At 35.9% G+C, this 18144-nt stretch overlaps 1 protein-coding gene across 2 annotated transcripts in view; it reads right to left on the bottom strand.

The window, feature by feature from the left end:
• Positions 1-18144, bottom strand: part of LOC149542995 (RING/FYVE/PHD zinc finger superfamily protein) — a 257051-nt gene that overhangs the window by 16823 nt on the left and 222084 nt on the right. The window contains exon 7 of one of the 2 annotated variants that reach the window (XM_089797915.1): positions 5817-5898. The exons of the other annotated variant lie outside the window; for it this stretch is intronic. Coding sequence (XP_089654041.1) covers positions 5839-5898 — 60 coding nt within the window. The 3' untranslated portion in view covers positions 5817-5838. The remainder of the gene's footprint in view (positions 1-5816; positions 5899-18144) is intronic. 2 annotated transcript variants of the gene reach the window in all.

Below are 18144 nucleotides of genomic sequence, written 5' to 3'. Positions count from 1 at the left end.
AGGAATAACAAACACCATTTCTGATCCCAATGAGATTATTTAAGTCAGAAGAATTCAAGAGGCTGGGTGGTTACACTTGGGGAAGGATGTTATTGGAAGGTTGGAGAAATCGTTGGAGGAGTCTGGAGGAATACCAAACTTCTGAGTTTTTTGCAAGTTGCAGACCCACGGAACAGGTGATTGCTACTAGAGGATAGAATTCTTCAAGAGAGCATCATCTTTGGGGATGAGAGACGTCTCCAAGATAATTATTGAGTACCTTTCTTAGTAATTTTGAACTGGGCAATAACCGAGGCAGAATTCAGAAAACACAGCATTGTACCTTGCTTACTGGGAAAACAGTGATCTAATTGCATGCGTATGGAAGTCTATTCTTATCAGCAATCACTTGCAGACCACAGTTGAATATCTATCACAAGCTACTGTGAGTAGATGGTGAATGTAGAATTTACGATATGTAGTCTGAAGAAAACATGACATGTGGAAAATGGTGTGAGTTGATCGACGGCATGGTTATGATAGCAGGTGGAGTTAGCTGGTTGTTGATGTCATTTGAAGCTAAGCTGGGCATGTGAAGGGAAGCCTACAACAAATAAGTAGCATCGAAGTCTTTTGAATAGACACAGGAAGTCGGGAACATCTGGCATACACCTGGAAATGTGGTTTGAACTGGCAGCAAGCATACCGTAAGTGTCAGTTGTGGGGAAAAGAACAGAAGGAGCATCACAATATAAGACCAGGACTGGTTAATTAAGAGGGCCCAAAGACTATAGCCGGCAACAGGGGTGGACATCTGATGGAATCCAGCTGTCGAACAAGGAAGGATAGCAGGTGGTTTTGAGCCTAATTCCCTAACATCAACAACACTTACAAATTTGTTTGCGTTAACAAAGACCACTGCGCTCAACATCGTGAATGGCTTGACTGTAAATGTACGCTATTTGAATGGAAGTATTACGAGTAGAGAAAGGCCCTGAAAACTGTCAAACTCGCTACCCGTATCAAAATGGCATGGTGATGAGTAGAAATCGGCATAAGGTGCAATTACACTAGCACCTGTTGTTTTTTAAAATATTTGTTGTTCCCTTGGATTTGACTATGACAGTTCTGGTTTAAATTAGTTTCCAATTTAAGTTATTGAGTTGTAATTTTCTGTTATCTTTCAATAATACTGAGATTTAGCTTGGTGTGGTCAAAATTTACTGTCTATTGAATGAATATGAAAAAATCTCATTTGGACTTGTTTAGTGCTTGATACGAATTAAACCTGATTCTTAACCTGAGAGGGAAGTTCAGGACAACGAGATTTTAACAAGAAAGAGGGGTAGTGTATTATGCTGGTATCCGAGCTCTGATAAAGTTATTGTGGGCTTTGGTTGGTTAGTCCATCAACTCACCATTATTACCTCTGTAGGAATAAATAAAATCCAAATCTAAACCAGCAAGCGGGTTGTGGACAGTCCGAGATCCCTCCAAGAACAGTGGACAGGGATGTTCACAATAGCAATTGTATTGAAAATGTACTAGGGGGTTTGGCTAGAATACAGAGAAATGATGAACACAATGACACAATCCCACCAGCAAATGGCCAAATGTTAACTCGGTAACAAAATGGAAATTAGGGAAATAATGGAAACCAAGGACAGGGGAACAATGGAAATAATAGAAACAATGGAAACCAAGGACAGGGATCAACCACTAATGGAAATGAGAAGCCTAAAGCGTTTGGTTTTACAGTGTTCTAGAACAGTAATACCCACATTTTCTAATGCAAACAATCCACTAGCTGCAAATGAACAAAAAGATCAAAAATGTCATAACAGATTTGGACCGATTGGCAAGCTTTGGGTGAAATGTCTCTTCAGAATCCATAGCTTTCCTTTAGACCACACAGGGGACGTGGTGTTAGATTTCAGAACCAAGATTTGCAAAGGAAAGTTGGCAAGGTCACTATACCTTATTTTTATGGCTCGTGAAAGATTACAATGTCAAGTCCCCTTCTCGATTTTAGTTCTGGACGACAAAATTAATCTATCTCCACATCCGGATAGATTAATATCAATTTGGCACAGGATGCTCTCCAGTCACAATGAGGAATTTAATTTAATTTATTCCAGAACTTTATTAATGAAGCAAAGCTAAGTAACTTTAATGTTTTTTAAAATTTATTTACTTTATAATAGCTTCAAGTGACTACAGGATGAAAATGTCATTTAATCCCACATTCCTTGTACTTTGTACTTTCCCTCTTTCCAAGGCTATATATGCACGTGTTTGCATTGGGATTATCACACAAGAATTTATAAAAAAAGTTCTTGAATTCTGGTTACTTACTGTGACTGGGTTTTGGACTGGGAGGACGAAAACCCTCTGAGGAGTTGGACGATACCCCAACCTCCTTTCTTCAATATTTGCAGTGAACTGGGCAGAAGTCGGCAAGGTCAGGAAGGTCAGTTTTAATAAAAATGATGAAGTAAGTATTTGTTGGTCTGTTCAAACTTTTTGTTATCTAGAGGGGTTGAATAGCAGGCGCAGGTTTAGCAAATAGAAGTTTCTAATGGGTGGAGGAAATACCTTAGATAAACACCTACTGGGAGTCTTACGCAGGGGTTGAATACGAAGGAAACCAATCTTCACGTGAAGGAACAGAAGTTGGGTTCAAACGCTGGGTTACAACTCGGCTACCTTTAAATCTACATGCAGGAAACTCACGTGGGTTTAATATCTCCCTAGCCGGCACGTTATTGCTTATTGACGGTTTGAGACATGGGTATACAGCTAGACGCATCCACAGTGAATCATTGAATCTCAGTCGGGTTGATAAGGAAATATAATGCACGGGTACAGCACCTCCTTATATGTGAAAGTTAGACATTTATAAACAGCCACAGGGGTCATTATAGTTGATGCATTGCTAATATATCTCCAGTCCGGCAACTGGTAGTTTTGGCAGACCTTCTTAACGAGAATACATTCTGAGTCAGCAGTTTGAATGACTACAACAGTCACCAACGTTAGACATTTTTTGGGAGTGGATACTACATCAGTCACGGGCATGTTCGACCCTGTTGAAATTCCCTAAGTCTGAAAGGCATTATCGCAGGTGTCTGGTCTGGACAGGTGCTCTTATTTTTCCTTTGATTTAACTCATTACTCCCAATGTAACAGTTGACAGTGCAATTTCGAATTTAAGCAATATTGTTGTGCCAACGTAAATGAACCAGATATATTCTTATGTTTTGAAAGTAATGTGGAAAGTCGCCTGTAGGGATATTGCTTATGAACTGTTTGTTTAAATGCTCATAACTGGGAAGCCTGTAATACGGGAGAAATCTTTAATTTAACAGGGCACAATATTGATTGTAATTGACTGTGGCTATTCTAAAATGTTCATAAGACTATTATCTAATGCTTGAAAAGAAGGATAGCTGATTGGTTGCTTCAGCAGTTTCAATGTGATTCCAGAATTGTTTGAAAACTGTTAGTTACAATTACCACTACCAATACATAACAGCATTAGCCAAATTTTAATATCAGTCATCAGTACTTCTGTAGGAAAAACTTGCTCAGAATATTACATACAACTAGGTCTTGGGTACAAAATAATTGGATGCTTTCTTTTAGTTCAAACCCACAGCTGAAGATGAAGCTATTAAATATGCAACTTTACATTTGAAATGAAGTGCTCATGAGTGGTGGTATCATGGTGTAACAAACTGTTTTTCATAACAACAACAAAGACAGTTTGTAAAGAGATTTTTCCAACATTCATTGAATAGATAACTGAATTCTTTTTCATATGACATTAACTGTTTTAACTATCAACGATAAACTGAAATAACCATGTTCATCTGTGATAACTATATCAATGATCAACTGAAATAACTAGATTAACGATTAATTGAAAATAGTTGTATCAATAATCAACTGAAATAACTAGATTAACGATTAACTGAAAATAACTGTATCAATAATCAATTGAAATAAAATAATTGTATCAATGATCAACTGAAATAGCTAGATTAACGATTAACTGAAAATAACTGTATTTAACTATAATAACGATTAACTATATTTTCTACATATAGGTAAATTAAACACTTATTATGGAAAGAAGATTTAAGAAAACATACAAATATTATTCGGTGAGTCTTTAGTTGTGCAAACTTTGGCTTTCCATAAGAGGAGAAGCATTGACTTAGGCTTAACCTCCCAACCTCGGACCATACTTATCCCCACACAATCTATTGAATTAGAAAGACCCTCCCTACCTTGGGATCGGGCTTGGGATACTCTTAGTGCAGCCACTTGAGCATTCTAGTGTTTAGAATGTCTGCACAATTATGGATGGACATGTCTGCATAACTAGCACCATTGAGATCAAGTGATCAATAGATGGCAAACATACCTTTAAACAACCTTGGCCAAGGTTTTCTAATGGGTTCAATGACTCGATCACCACTGCTCAACTTGACAACAGAAAACAATCATACAGATGAGCATGAGCTATTAATAAAATAATTTTAGCTTTTAATTCATCATATCTGACTTTTATTTCTATGTCATTGCAAATTCTATTTCACCTCTTCACTTTTTCCATGGCTATACAGCCGATGAGTCCTAGGTGCCCGAATCTCAGAGCAATTGGCTCTATCCGTTGATTCTCAACTGAATCATGATATATATATATATATATATATATATATATATATATATATATATATATATATATATATATATATATATATATATTCCAGCTTATCACAATCTGCGATTCGAGAAAGATATTCTTAAAGATTTGCAGAAAATATTGTTTATCTCTAATCTCCAATTGCATAATGATCCACGAATTCATAACATGGTTACTTGGCTTTTACTTGCCATAAATATATCTAATTTTGAGAGGATCAATCCTATAATGTTAAACAAGATATCATCATGATAAAAGTTGTAGTTTTCTACTATGTAATTCGATTTTGTTGTAACAATTGATTAAAAAAAATCATATTTCCAATGTTCGATTTGGATATTCCACATAACCTGGATTAATTTGGAAACAAAGTCTTGCAAGACGCTCAGCTACCAATCTCACCTTTGCTTGCAAGATCTCTAACGCAATCCTTGTAAAAGGTTGCTCACGATTTCCGACAGAATATCTGTATGAGCAAGTAATTGTGGGAAGGAATAATGTAATGGTATAAACTGATAACAGCAGGGATGTCAGCACAAAGAAAAAGGTATTCAGTAATGTGAAAGAAGGTGGTAATGATCACAGAAGTCGTATGCAAGAACAAGGTAGTCAGGTGTTGTAAGAAAATAAGAATAAAATGTTGTCTTCTGTCTCCTTTGACTTCAAAATATATAATGTGTAATGTGACTCCTTGGCTTCCAAGAAGCCGTAGCATAAAGGAAATGTATTGGCTCTTGGACGCCAAATAAATGTGCCAAGTGTTCAATTGATTTCAAACAAGAAAAAGAATTCAAAAAAATGGAAGAAGATTTGAAGGCTAAAATTCAAAAAATATTATGGTTTATATCTATCTACGTACACATAGATATATTAGTGAGGTGGTATCATTTTATTATAAAAAAATAATATTATGGCATCACTTTATTTTTATATCTATGTGTACGTACATAGGTATATATTATAATAATATGGTGAAATATCATTCAAAATCCTTTGAGGTACGTATTATATTTTAACTAAATTGTTTTAAGTTTTAAATTGTTTATTTAATAGCTCATGCAGGTCCTTCAGTTGTATCCTGAAGTTCAAGTCGTTAGGTCCTTGCCAAAGCAATTTAAGGTCATACCTGTCAATCCTATTGACTGGACTTAAGCTACTAACCCATTATGTTGATCCTGTTTAGCAATGCTTCCCCTCTTCATCTTCTCCTACAATCACCCGTGAAATACTTCCACCATAATAACAAGTTCCATAATAATTTCCAAATAAAGATTTAAAAGAATTTAATTATTAAACATAATTCCAAAATTAAGCAACTACTAAACATCACATAACAAGTAATGGTTAACAACCATCTTCATTAACAGTTAATACAACGGATATAAATAACTACCTATTTCACATGATTATGAAAGAAAAATCAGTTCAATCTAACAGTTATGAGAAAATTTAAAATTAGGTCAAAATTTGGGATGTAAGACATGGGTTGATTACTTTAGGCCAGATCAAAACGTATCATTTGCAAAGTTTACCAAGAGGACTATAGACCGTTTTGATAAGAAGGATTCTGAGTTGGATATTAAAGAGTTCAACAGCTGAAACATGGGGTTCAGTGGAATCCTTCATTGTAGATTTTTTGAAGCTTTTTGTATTTATGACTGATATTTTAGAGAGAAGACAAATAGTACTCTTTTTGGAAGGACTAATGGAGCTTGTAAGGGGCTGGGTTAGACCAATGAAAACCAAGGACAAGGATCAACCACTAACGGAAATGAGAAGCCTAGAGCTTCTGGTTTTACAATGAATTCTAGACCAGTAATGCCCAAATTTTCTAATGTAAACAATCAACCAGCTGAAATTGAACAAACAGATCAAGAATTTCATACACAAGTTTGGAGCTAAGTTGCAGGTTTCGGACCTCGCCAATTAGGTTCAGATTTGGGTTCTTAATGGGTCTGGATTCCCATTAGGTTCATAGTGGGTCCTTTCAAGGTTCACATGTGGACTTGTGCGGACCCACATTTCGTGATGTGTACCCTGCAAGGAGCCACCGCGGACCCGAGGGTTTTGGCAAGGACCCAAGTGGTCCCTATGCAAACCCCCAGGGACCCACAACCCATAAGGCCAAAAAGTAACAAAAAACATATTTGATAACATTCTTTTTCTTCTAACCCTAAAAGGAGCCTATTAGAATACATCACACTCATTTTATTTCTCATTTCCTCTCTCATTTTGGTGTGTCTATTATGCAAGCTTGAAGAGAAGGTGCTAGAGATTTATAATGGAGTCACAAATCCTACCAAGAATCATATTTGAGTGTTCCAAGTATATATTTGATCATTTTTTTTAGTTATTTGATAGTTTGCTTTATATTTTGTTATACATTGAAACAATAATTTAGTGAGAGCTCAATAGGTGGGGAGGGTCCCAAAAATAGAGAATTGAAAAAGGTTCTCCTTTGTGGAAGTATACAACAAGACTTCAACAATCTCCGGAGGGGGGATCTGCGGGTTTATATGGAAATGTAATTTTTGCAATACCCAATCTAGAAGCTCTTATTAACAAGAAAAATTTCATTTTCTAGGCCCTAGGGATAAAGGGATCAACATGTGTGAGGGCTCAAAGACAAAAAAAAGGGGTTGTTAGCATCTCAAATAGAAATGATTAAAAGAACAATAAGGTGATAGGTTAGTTTCAAGGGGGATACAAGATAAATCAAAAAGTAAAGCACCACCACCACCCCCTCAAATAACCACTAGAGATCATCTTTTCTTTCCTATCGCTTCTAGGGATGAAGAAAATGTAGAAGCACCTATAAGAGAGGCCCATTAGAAAGGGCATTTTAATCTAGTGCTTGTGAATGGTCCTCCATTCAATCTAGTTAGATCACCTTATTGGAGAGAGATGGTGCAAGCAGTAAATTAAGCCTCTACTAGTTACCAAGGTCTTGGATATGTAAAAGTGAGAACCACCTTTTTACATAGTAAGGAAACAAATGTAGACAAACTTCTCAAACCAACAAGAGATTCTTGGATCCAAACAGAACTAACTATTGCCTCTAACGAATGGAAAGATTGCAAAAATCATCTATTAATAAATGTGATTGTTGTCTAACCCAAGGAGAATGTTTTTGAAGGCAGTTGACTCTAGAGGGGAGGTAAAGATGTTGAATTTAGTTTCCGGATTCTCATAAAATCCACAAAGTCCGCAGGTGTTGATAATGTTGTCCAAGTAATAACAAACAATGCAAAAGTTTGTAGGACTCCAGGGGCTTTAATAGAGGCACGATATGATCAAATCTTTTCTATGCACCACCCACTTCTAAAAATTCAGTGATGAAAGCAATTGGCAACCAAATTGAATGGGTGAGGAGATCCAAGTATTTGTAACAAACCACCATATGTCACAAGCAATTTTCAAACCTTTCTCAAATCCGGAATTATTGAAGGTAATTTATAAAATTTAATTTATTTGATTTCATTTATCATTTTGTGTCATGTTTACATAATTAAATAAAATATATTTTTGTTTTAAATTTAAAATCTGCTATTAACTTACAATTAACATGTTATTTGGTTGTTGAAGCTCAATTTGCTTCACACGCAATCATCCTTAAACCAATAGTGAGAGTAAACGATGCATTGTCTTAGATGATTATTAGCAACCAATTGAGTGTTTGGAACCAATTGAATACAACAAGGGCCCAAAAGGTAAAGGCAATGATTTCGGATGATGATTGGTGGACTCGGGTGGATTATATATTAAAATTCACAAAGTCCATCATATCTATGCTTCGATTTGCTGACACTGATGAGCCTTGTTTGGAGAACATCTAATGCCATGAACACCATGCAAGGGAGAATAAAATTGGTAAATTAATTACAAATTATAGAATCATCTATCCTTTTTTATTGAGAGTTTTAAATTTTTAAATTTTTAATTAACATTACATCAAGATAACTTACATGAACATCATTTGACAACCCAAATCATTCACGGGATAGAGCATGATCCTGAGGCCACCTTGTACAAAAAGGTGGAGTCAATTGTTCTTCATCCCTAGAACAAGATGACTACACCTCTTGGCATATACACTATCTCCAGGTATTATAGCGCTGAGATACTTGCTATTCTTGGCAGAGTGCCACCATACAGAGATTCTGAGGTTGCTAGAAGGTATAAGAAAGTATTCAGTAGGCTCTTTGGCGGTGGCATCAAATTTTACAAGAGTTTATTGCGTTAGTCTCAGAAAAAGATACAAACCCTGATGTTATTGATGACCAAAGCAAAATGGATGGTATTAGATGGTGGAACTTACATGGACAAGATATGTACCTCCAACCTCTTTCCATTAAGATCTTCTCAAGAGTAAGTTTTTAATGTTTTTGTGCCCTTTTTTAATGGCCACTTACCTTGTAGAATTAACACTCTTAAATTTATATTGTTTTTCTATTTTTATTTTTTTTGTTGCTTGTCTATCTAGGATATGAGCTCATTTGCTGTTGAGTAGAATTGAAATACATACTCCTTTATCTACTTAGTGAAGCATAACCTGTTGGGTGCCAAGATAGAGAAGGACTTGGTATTCATTCACAACAACTTGTGCCTCTTGTCAATTGCAAACACCTTTAGGCCTAGAAGTAGTCCACCCAATTGCTCTCATAGTTCAGTCGACAAGGGCAGTGGATAACCAGCAAAGAGAGATTCACACTATGGGGAGTATGGTAGATATGGCATATACAATCCTAGAGAAGGCCGACATATTACTTGAGGAAGAAGGGATGGTGACTTCCCCTCTACCGGTAGTTAATGAGGACCCGGTAGAGATACAGAGTGAGTGTAGGGAGGCCTTTGACACTATCTCTTTAATAGAAAAGGCAGAGCTATTTCTCACCAAGTTGCACGCCATGGAGCATTCTACCAAGGAGCTCATGCAACGGGCTAGGTCTTAGAATCTAGAAGCTATCATAACAGTAGCGGAAGCATTGGCCATGTTTATGCATATGGGCTGCCATATAGACTGGGGACTATCAAAATGGAGTGGATATTTGCAAGAGGACATAGCCGCTACATGGACAAAAAGATCTATTATTCCTTGTGGACAGTAACACCCGCCACCTCTCATGGAAACCCTTGCAGCTATGGAAGTTGCCTTTCGGGAGACCATCTTTGAACTCCAGCAGAGGAAAAGCTTGGCTAAGGAATGGGAGCTAGAAAGGAAAACTCTTCAAGATCAATGGAAAGTAGAGAAAGTTGCCATGGAGGAGGCCTCAAGGATAGAGAAAACCAACTTGGAAAACAAGATCACCATAGCAGAAGCAAAGAAGATGGATGCCTTAAGGGTACTACAAGGTGTTCGGACAAAACAAAAGATAGCTGAAAGTGACCTGCAACGGCTCTAGGGAGCTCCAAGTACAGGGATGTTTTCCCATCCCCTTTCATAAAATCAAATTTTTTTTTGTTTCAATGTATTCAGCAGTCGTCTGGAAGACTTCTTTTTTTTGGGGAGATAGATGTAGTAGAGAATAAACTAACTATTGTACTTAGCGCATTCAACAGTCGTCTGGAAGACTTCTTTTTTTGGGGGAGATAGATGTAGTAGAGAATAAACTAACTATTGTACTTAGCGCTTGTTAAAGCTTTAGCAGGCAGGTAGTTAGGAGGTGAGGGAATGTGTCGATTGGTTTTCCCAACCAACCGACCCTTCTATAAGTACTTAGAATATTGTCATTGTACTCACGATGTTTTTGGTATGAATAAATAAGCTATTTCCTCGCGAGTTGGTATTGTGGTATTAAAGTACATTCTATATTTTTCTCTATGCACATATCATTGGTATCATTCTGTGAACTTGAGTAGTATTTCCATTCTACATTGGTTTCCATTGATGAGGATCTCAATTTAGTTGCAGTTACGGATGAACCCATTGATCTCTCATTTTTTGATGACCCAATTGAACCTTTAAGAGCCTTTATACAATGATAAACTATTATAGCACTTGTCACTATTATGATATTATCATTATGTTTCAAACTTTATTATTTGATGAACTAGTCTATGTTTTGAAATTTCATTTAGAAATTAGTAATTCAATGTATGGTTTTCTTTAGAATCGTAAACATGAATTAATGAGTGAGTATATAATGTTTATCTTTGACATTTGGCATTGATCAGTGATCAAGCAACATATATTCATTCTATGAAATGTTAAATTTTGCAATTATGTATTTTTCTCTTATTTTTTGTATATATAATGCATACACACACACACACACACACACACAAAAGCCCCCCTAATGTAGTGCAAGGCAAGAGAATCCCCAAAGGAGATGTCCAAACCCCCAGCAAACAACCACACAGTGGAAACACAACAATAATGCAACACAAATGCAAGATCTGATACCAAATCACAACTCTTTATTCATAAAACAACTGATTACATGCAATATGCTTGGTTGTAAGGCCTTTCGGGTTAGGGCCAACTACAAACAACAATTACAATATCAGTTCTGCAAGATCACACAAGATCCAACTTACAATTCCAATCCAAGCCAGTCCAGATCCATAACTAGATAAGAACACCAAGAAGAATCCACACTTGTACCCTCTAATTCTCAAGCCACAACCCTAGCTCTTCAAAATTTGCATCCACACTTCATTCCCTTCTCCAAGCTGGAATGAATCATCATGCCCTAAGACTCTACAAGGCCCCTTACTTATACCCAACTAAGCCACAAGTCGGCCCAGCTCATTACAAACTAAATTAAATTCCTTACATTAAATATAGGTCAAGCCACAAGTCGACTACAACACTAAATTAAATACCCGTACATAAATTAAATGCCAAAATTCAGCTCACAAACAACTTGGCACCAATAGAAACTAAACCAAGCCGAGTGTCAGCAAAACCAAGCTGAACACCAATAAATTCCCAAGCATTGTCGACCTCCCAGCCCATGTCGAGTTCCTCAAACCATGTCGAGTTCCACAGACCATGTCGAATTCCAGAGACCATGTCAAGCACCAATATCTATTGAACTCCACAACTTTAAGCCAAAATGCCTCCAAACATGCAGGATTGCAAGCAAGCCCAAGATGCTCCTACATCAGACACCCCAAGTTCAAAAAGATGTTCTCAGTAGCTCGAAGAACATCTTCTAGGATTCAGCACATAAACCCCAAATTGGTTCTTCACAAACATATTGTTACATCTCAATTTTTGACCTAATTTGGAATATAGCCGTTGAGGTTCGCATGAAGTCAATTGGCAGTTTAATTTGTTATAATCTGGCGAAATGGTAAGATAGTTGTTATGATTTCAAGTGAAGCTGACATGTTAGTTGATCGTTAATCACGAATTCATGGAATTGAGATGGATAACCGTTGTGATTATTTAAAATGATAATATAATTTAACGGTGGAGAATTTCCTTGCAAGAAGCATGTCAGTGGGGTGGAAGCATTGTCAGAAAAGAATTAGGCAAGAGCGTCACCATCACTGAGCAAATGGGTTGAGGACCTGGTGACTTGAAACAAGATACATCTGCAGGACCCGCATGAGTTATTTAATTAAATAAATTGAGTTAAAATAATTGAGTTAAAATATAAATGTATCTCAAAGGGATTTTAATATTCTTTCATCTTATTATTTTAATGAATATTTATAAATGTGCATATAATATAAAATGATTTGACACCATTATAATTTAATAAGTGATGTCACATGTACATATAAGATTTTAATAAGATTTGAATTATAATAACATTTGAATTAGTATAATTTTTGAGTTATAATCTTTCAACTCTCTTTCCATGCTTTTTATTTTATATTCTTGCTTGTAATCAATTAACACTTGGCATCGTTGATTAATTTTTGTATTTTGGCATTTCGAATTTATGATGCATTCAAAGAGTCTTCTTGGAAATGGAAGGTAGCCGAAGAGCCAAGCCGGCCAATTAATATCATATCATGGATCGTTTTGTGAGAGGAGACAACCTATTCCTCTCTGCTTCTCGTTGGCTCTTCTCTTTACTTGTTTCACGTTTGAACAAGGGAGGAAATTCTAAGAATAAACCCGACTTTAATTAACTTGCCACCCCGAATACATTTCACCTTCACAACATATTCCATCCATAGGTTTAGTGCGAGGGAGTGTGGAGTCTATCCTTTCCATCCACAGGAACAAGGAGCAATCTGTGCATTCACGTAAGATATGCTGAGCTCCGCTGAAGCACGTTGAGATCCATTGACTCTTTTATTCACAATACTATGCCAGTTGGTGTCTCTCAGACCCCATGACCATGGATACTCTAAATACACCTTCCATACCACCGAACATCATCTTGTTTATGCAATCAAAGTCTTGCAAAAACATCTTTGATCATCTGCTATGAACCCAATATATCTTCTACTATGAAAGTGAGACCGAGACTCAACCACCGAATTGTGGGAGAACAGGTTACTTCCAAGCCGCAAGTCATTCTCTTGATTGGTAATCTTTAGTAACCAAATTGTGTAGTGTTGCAATGGTAAAGTTTAATATTTAGAAAACAGAGAAACATGGAACAAATCTTGTCCGAACTTGGCCGAATGCAAAAAGTGTGTGTGCGTACTTCCATTTTATATTTATTTGCTCTTCCTTTCTATATCTACAAACTTCCTCAGCCCGGTTATGAATAAATGTAGAGTTGATCCAATATGTTTTTCTATAGATGACTAAGCTATTTATTGTACCAAATTTCCAAATGGTCTTGAGCTTACATCAATTATGCAGCCTAATGCAGACTCCGATAGATATGATTGTTAAGCAAATCTATATGATTGCAATACTCCTAACATATATAAATTCCTAGAATTCCATTATAGAATTTAGATTTTATATCAAAACTTTGTTTTAAATAAAAGTGGTCATATCAAAGCAAGCTTATACAAAAGTAATTTCCATATGCCCCCGAGATAAGGGATAGAACTCTCAAGAAGAACCAGCAATTAAATTACAAGGCAATTTTAATCTTTGCTAAAGACCCAAGTCAGGCACATTGAATTGGTTATGAATATATAAATGTCTTTGTACTCTTATGAAAGACAGTGTTATGAATCTCTTGTTGAAGCCAAGAAAACATAGTATAGATCCATAACCATTACTCCGATGGATATTGAATTAAACAATCAAAAATTCTGGAATCTTTAAAGAACATCATCATGTAATCTGAAATGCTGAATATATGTAATCTTTTAGTATAATTGGCAGAACCAGTTGTTCTGATAAATTCCTAACACCTGGGACACCCGGCTGTGTAGCCAAGAAAATGGGTGATGAGGTGAAAAAGAGGAATTTGTAATAACATGAAACAATAATCAGTTATGACATTTCAATGTTTATCATTTTAATATGAATTAATTGCTCATGCATAATCCTGTTGATGTAATCTTCTGCTGCCAAGTCGTATGGTGTGTTAAATACCAAGATGCACACTGGATGGAAAGATGACCCCTGTCTATTCTGGGTAGGGAGGGCCTTTCTCGTCAGAGATTGTGAGGGGATAAAGATGTGGTCTGAGGTTGGGTGGTTAAGCCCCTGACAATGTTTCACCTCTTCCCAAGATGTCAAACGTGTGTCAGACAGAGATAAGCTATGCATTCAATTGTTTATCGGAAATAGGTATTATCACTTTTATTTATGAGGAGGTAAGATTAAATTGAGTTAATTCATTGTTACCATTATTTTACACCTAGATACAAGAGATAGATTCATGGATTGCTTTTCATTTATATGAATATCGAATATAAGTATATTTCTAATCTTGAGCTACTGTCACAGTTAAGTAATTGGAAGGAAATGACTTTGAAGCCCTAATTGATTGAGTGACAGCTGGAACCCTAAATGATACAACGGTATCAGAAGCCCTAATTGAATCCAGCGATATCAAAAGCCCTAATTGAATCCATGGTATCGGAAGCCCTATTTGAATCAGTGGTATAGGAAGCCCTAAGTGATACAACAGTATCAAAAGCCCTAAAAGATTCCAATGGTAAACAATGCCCTAATGATTTCAGTGGTAAGTGATGCCCTAATTTTATATAGTGGTATTTAATGATAATCGTCATTTGATTTTGATTTATCAATATTGGATAGAAGTCGTTTCGTGATATTGTATTAGAGTTATTGTGGAGTAACCCAAGTGGTTGCAGAAGCATCCCTTTTTTATTTCGATCTCAATTTCCAAGATATGTGGTTTTCAATTTCTGTAATAATTTCATTTGATGGTGTTTCAAGTTTTTAGTTAAGAAATTTTGTCTAACTGAATTTAATGGTCAATCTTATTCACATGAACAAGAATGATATAACTGTCTTCCTATGAAACGAAGTGATAACTGTATTTTCTTTGAGTATGTTAGATGTTAATTTAGACCCAGGAAATCTAGATGTTAAACATATCCTCCAAGTCCTCAACTCGTACACCCTTTCCCTTGTTCTTTTGCTTATTCACATCTATCTTCAGTGTGCTATAGGTCTTCCTTCCATGCTAATCTCCAACCTTCTCAAAATCTATTAACTCAACTCGGGTGCCAATACTCAGGTTCCTCCTACCGAGTTCTTCATTCTGCAAAGGAATCAATGAAAACTTCCTACCACCTTTCTCAATAGTAAACACATTCTTGACACAATCATGCACGGCCCTGCAATCACACTGCCAAGGTCTACCAAGTAACACATAACAACTATTCATATCCACAATATTGCACAACACTTGATCCTTATACTGCCCGATCTGTAAATCAACAAGGCATTGCTCCCTCACTTACAAAGCATGTTCACCTTGCAACCAAGCTATCCTGTAAGGATATGGATGTCTCACTCTCTTCAAACCAAGTTTTTGAACCATCTCCTGTCATGTCCCCATATTTATTAATAAATTAATTAATAAGAAAATAATAAATTATAATATAATTTACTATTATATTTTTCAAGGAGATTAGTAACACATAACATATATTGATCAATACATAATCAATAAATAGAATAAAATTATAATTAATTAAAATATATTGAATGAGTAATTATTGAGATATAAATAAGCTATATCCTTTAAACTCAAGATGGAATAGATTTAATTGAATATCTTTTAGAATATATATATATATATATTCTTAACTATAAATATTATAATTTTAATAAATATAAAGTATTCATATCAAAGTATAGTAATGAACCACATATAATATTACCATTGACTCTTTAATAAAAAAAAACAACAATCTTTACTATTATAAATAAATCAAAGCAATCCAATTGCTAATCTGAAAAGGCACGACCCTTCACGAGAGGCTCACAATACATATAAAACCACGGAAATGAAGATGAAGGAAGGGGAGGGAAAAAAACTAAAGATTCGAGCACGGAAAGAGGAAGACGGCAAGTGAGACACTAGTTTCTCAGACATCACATAACCGTTATCTGCCTATAGTGAATCACGACCGCCAGAAGTGATACAGCCAATCGAAGGTGAAGAAAGGTTATACGAAACATCAGAGGAATATATTTGTAGGGGTTTTCAAGTTGATACACAGATCATCCACGCACACAGCTAACACAGCAGATAGGAGAAATTAAGGAAGTTACATCAGACATCTCTCACTTCGATTTTATACTTCAGACGAGTTACTTTCTATAATACTATAGACCAGTCAAAGTTAGTCACTCCAACAAACATATACAGCAAATAGTAATTTACAGAGTGAGTAATACCAGCAATAAGCAGATAAGATTGTTTGATTCCATTCATGGTCACTAGATAGGAAGGAGTTGATTAATCTTTAAGTAAAGAGTCTTCCAATATTATTCTCGTTTTTCAATATTTTTGGATGCAACTAGTTATGGATTGAGACTACGTAGATTTGAGACAACTAGTGCAACATGTATCTTCCCTGCCATTGGATTACATTAGAACAGTATAAAAGCATTTCGGAGGGCATTGAATAAGAATTATAACACACACCTAAGGCTCCTACCTCTCTGGTTGGATAGTAAAAAAAAAAAAAAAAAGATAATTTAAACAATTAAACATGGCATCATCAAATACTTTGTGACCCTATTTAAGCATCCATATCAGATTTTCTCTATAAAGTTCCAGTATCATATAGGTGCAAGCATATAATACATGTTATGGATGTAATGCAAGAATTTCAGAGTTTGAGGAATATATATATCAGTCAAAATATCCATCATAGATGCAAGCATCCCATTGATAATCTTAAATAGTAAATGAACTTGAGCTTAATCTCCATTACTTACATCAAGCACAAGATTCAAACATTGTACATATGAGGAATGTAGACATTTTGTCTCAACATCCTTTGGGTTCCCAACTAAGGGACATTACATCTCCTCAGCAACAAGGTTATCAGTACTACCACCATCCACAATCACCTCGCAGAATTTACCACCAAACATACAACAAGTTCTGAACAAACTAGTGCTCTAACAAGAATCCAATGTCTTCTAACCAACCAATACTTGCTGAGCTAGCAAACTCTCTCCTTGCTCAAGTTGACTGTCTTGAACTACAACCTCATTCACAATAGTAGCTATTCTACCAAGCGAACATTCAAAAAATCTATGCCCTTCTTTACCACATTTGAAACAATTACCTCTGAACCCACCTCCACCTGTCCTTTTCTTCTGATCAACAGGTTTTGGTTCCCCTTCTGCACTCAATTCAGCTTGTGTCGAGCTATCCTGCTTCTCCTTCCCTCTAGCATTACCTTGACTTTTCCTTTTCAACTTGTCTTCTACCTTCAGAGCATACTAATAAGCATCCTCAACTAAAGAAGTATTCAGTGTACCAACCTCATCCTAAATATTGAATCTCAAACCATTAATGTACTGAGCTACCTTTTCCTTTGACAATTCTCTATGACCAGACCAAATAGTCAACTTGTAGAACTCCTCAATATAATCTTTCACAAACATATCTTTATGTTATAGATTCTGCAACCTCTTAAACAACTCAAGTTCATAATCAGAAGGAATGAACGTAGCCTTCAACTTAGTCACCATCAAACTCCATCTAATGATCTTAATTTCACCTTCTTCTTCTCTATCTCTTTGCAATTCTTCCACCAAAGAGCAGCATGTTGTTGTGAGGTTCTCACACCATCGCCCCAAATTTTTGAGGACCCCCTTTTCTTGATCACTTTGGCAAATCTTTTTTGAAGTTCTCCAAAAAATTTTGATTTAGAAAATTTTACGCCTTGGACGCCTTCAAGCCAAGAGAGATGTGGTTAGATTTGTTCTTTCACCCGGTCTTAACTTGATTTTCTACATCCTGTAATTTTATCCTTAGGCCGAACAAATTTAAAAGACGATTTTTTTTTTTTTGATGGTTACTTAGAACCATACTTGGCGGGATAAAATTTACAATTTTAATTTTGGACTTAGATGGTTTTATTTT

This window comes from Cupressus sempervirens, chromosome 8 (genome assembly GCF_028749045.1).
Source record: "Cupressus sempervirens isolate cs-2001-9-10 chromosome 8, ASM2874904v1, whole genome shotgun sequence".
NCBI classification, from domain to species: domain Eukaryota; kingdom Viridiplantae; phylum Streptophyta; class Pinopsida; order Cupressales; family Cupressaceae; genus Cupressus; species Cupressus sempervirens.
This window is presented reverse-complemented; position numbering and strand designations above follow the sequence as displayed.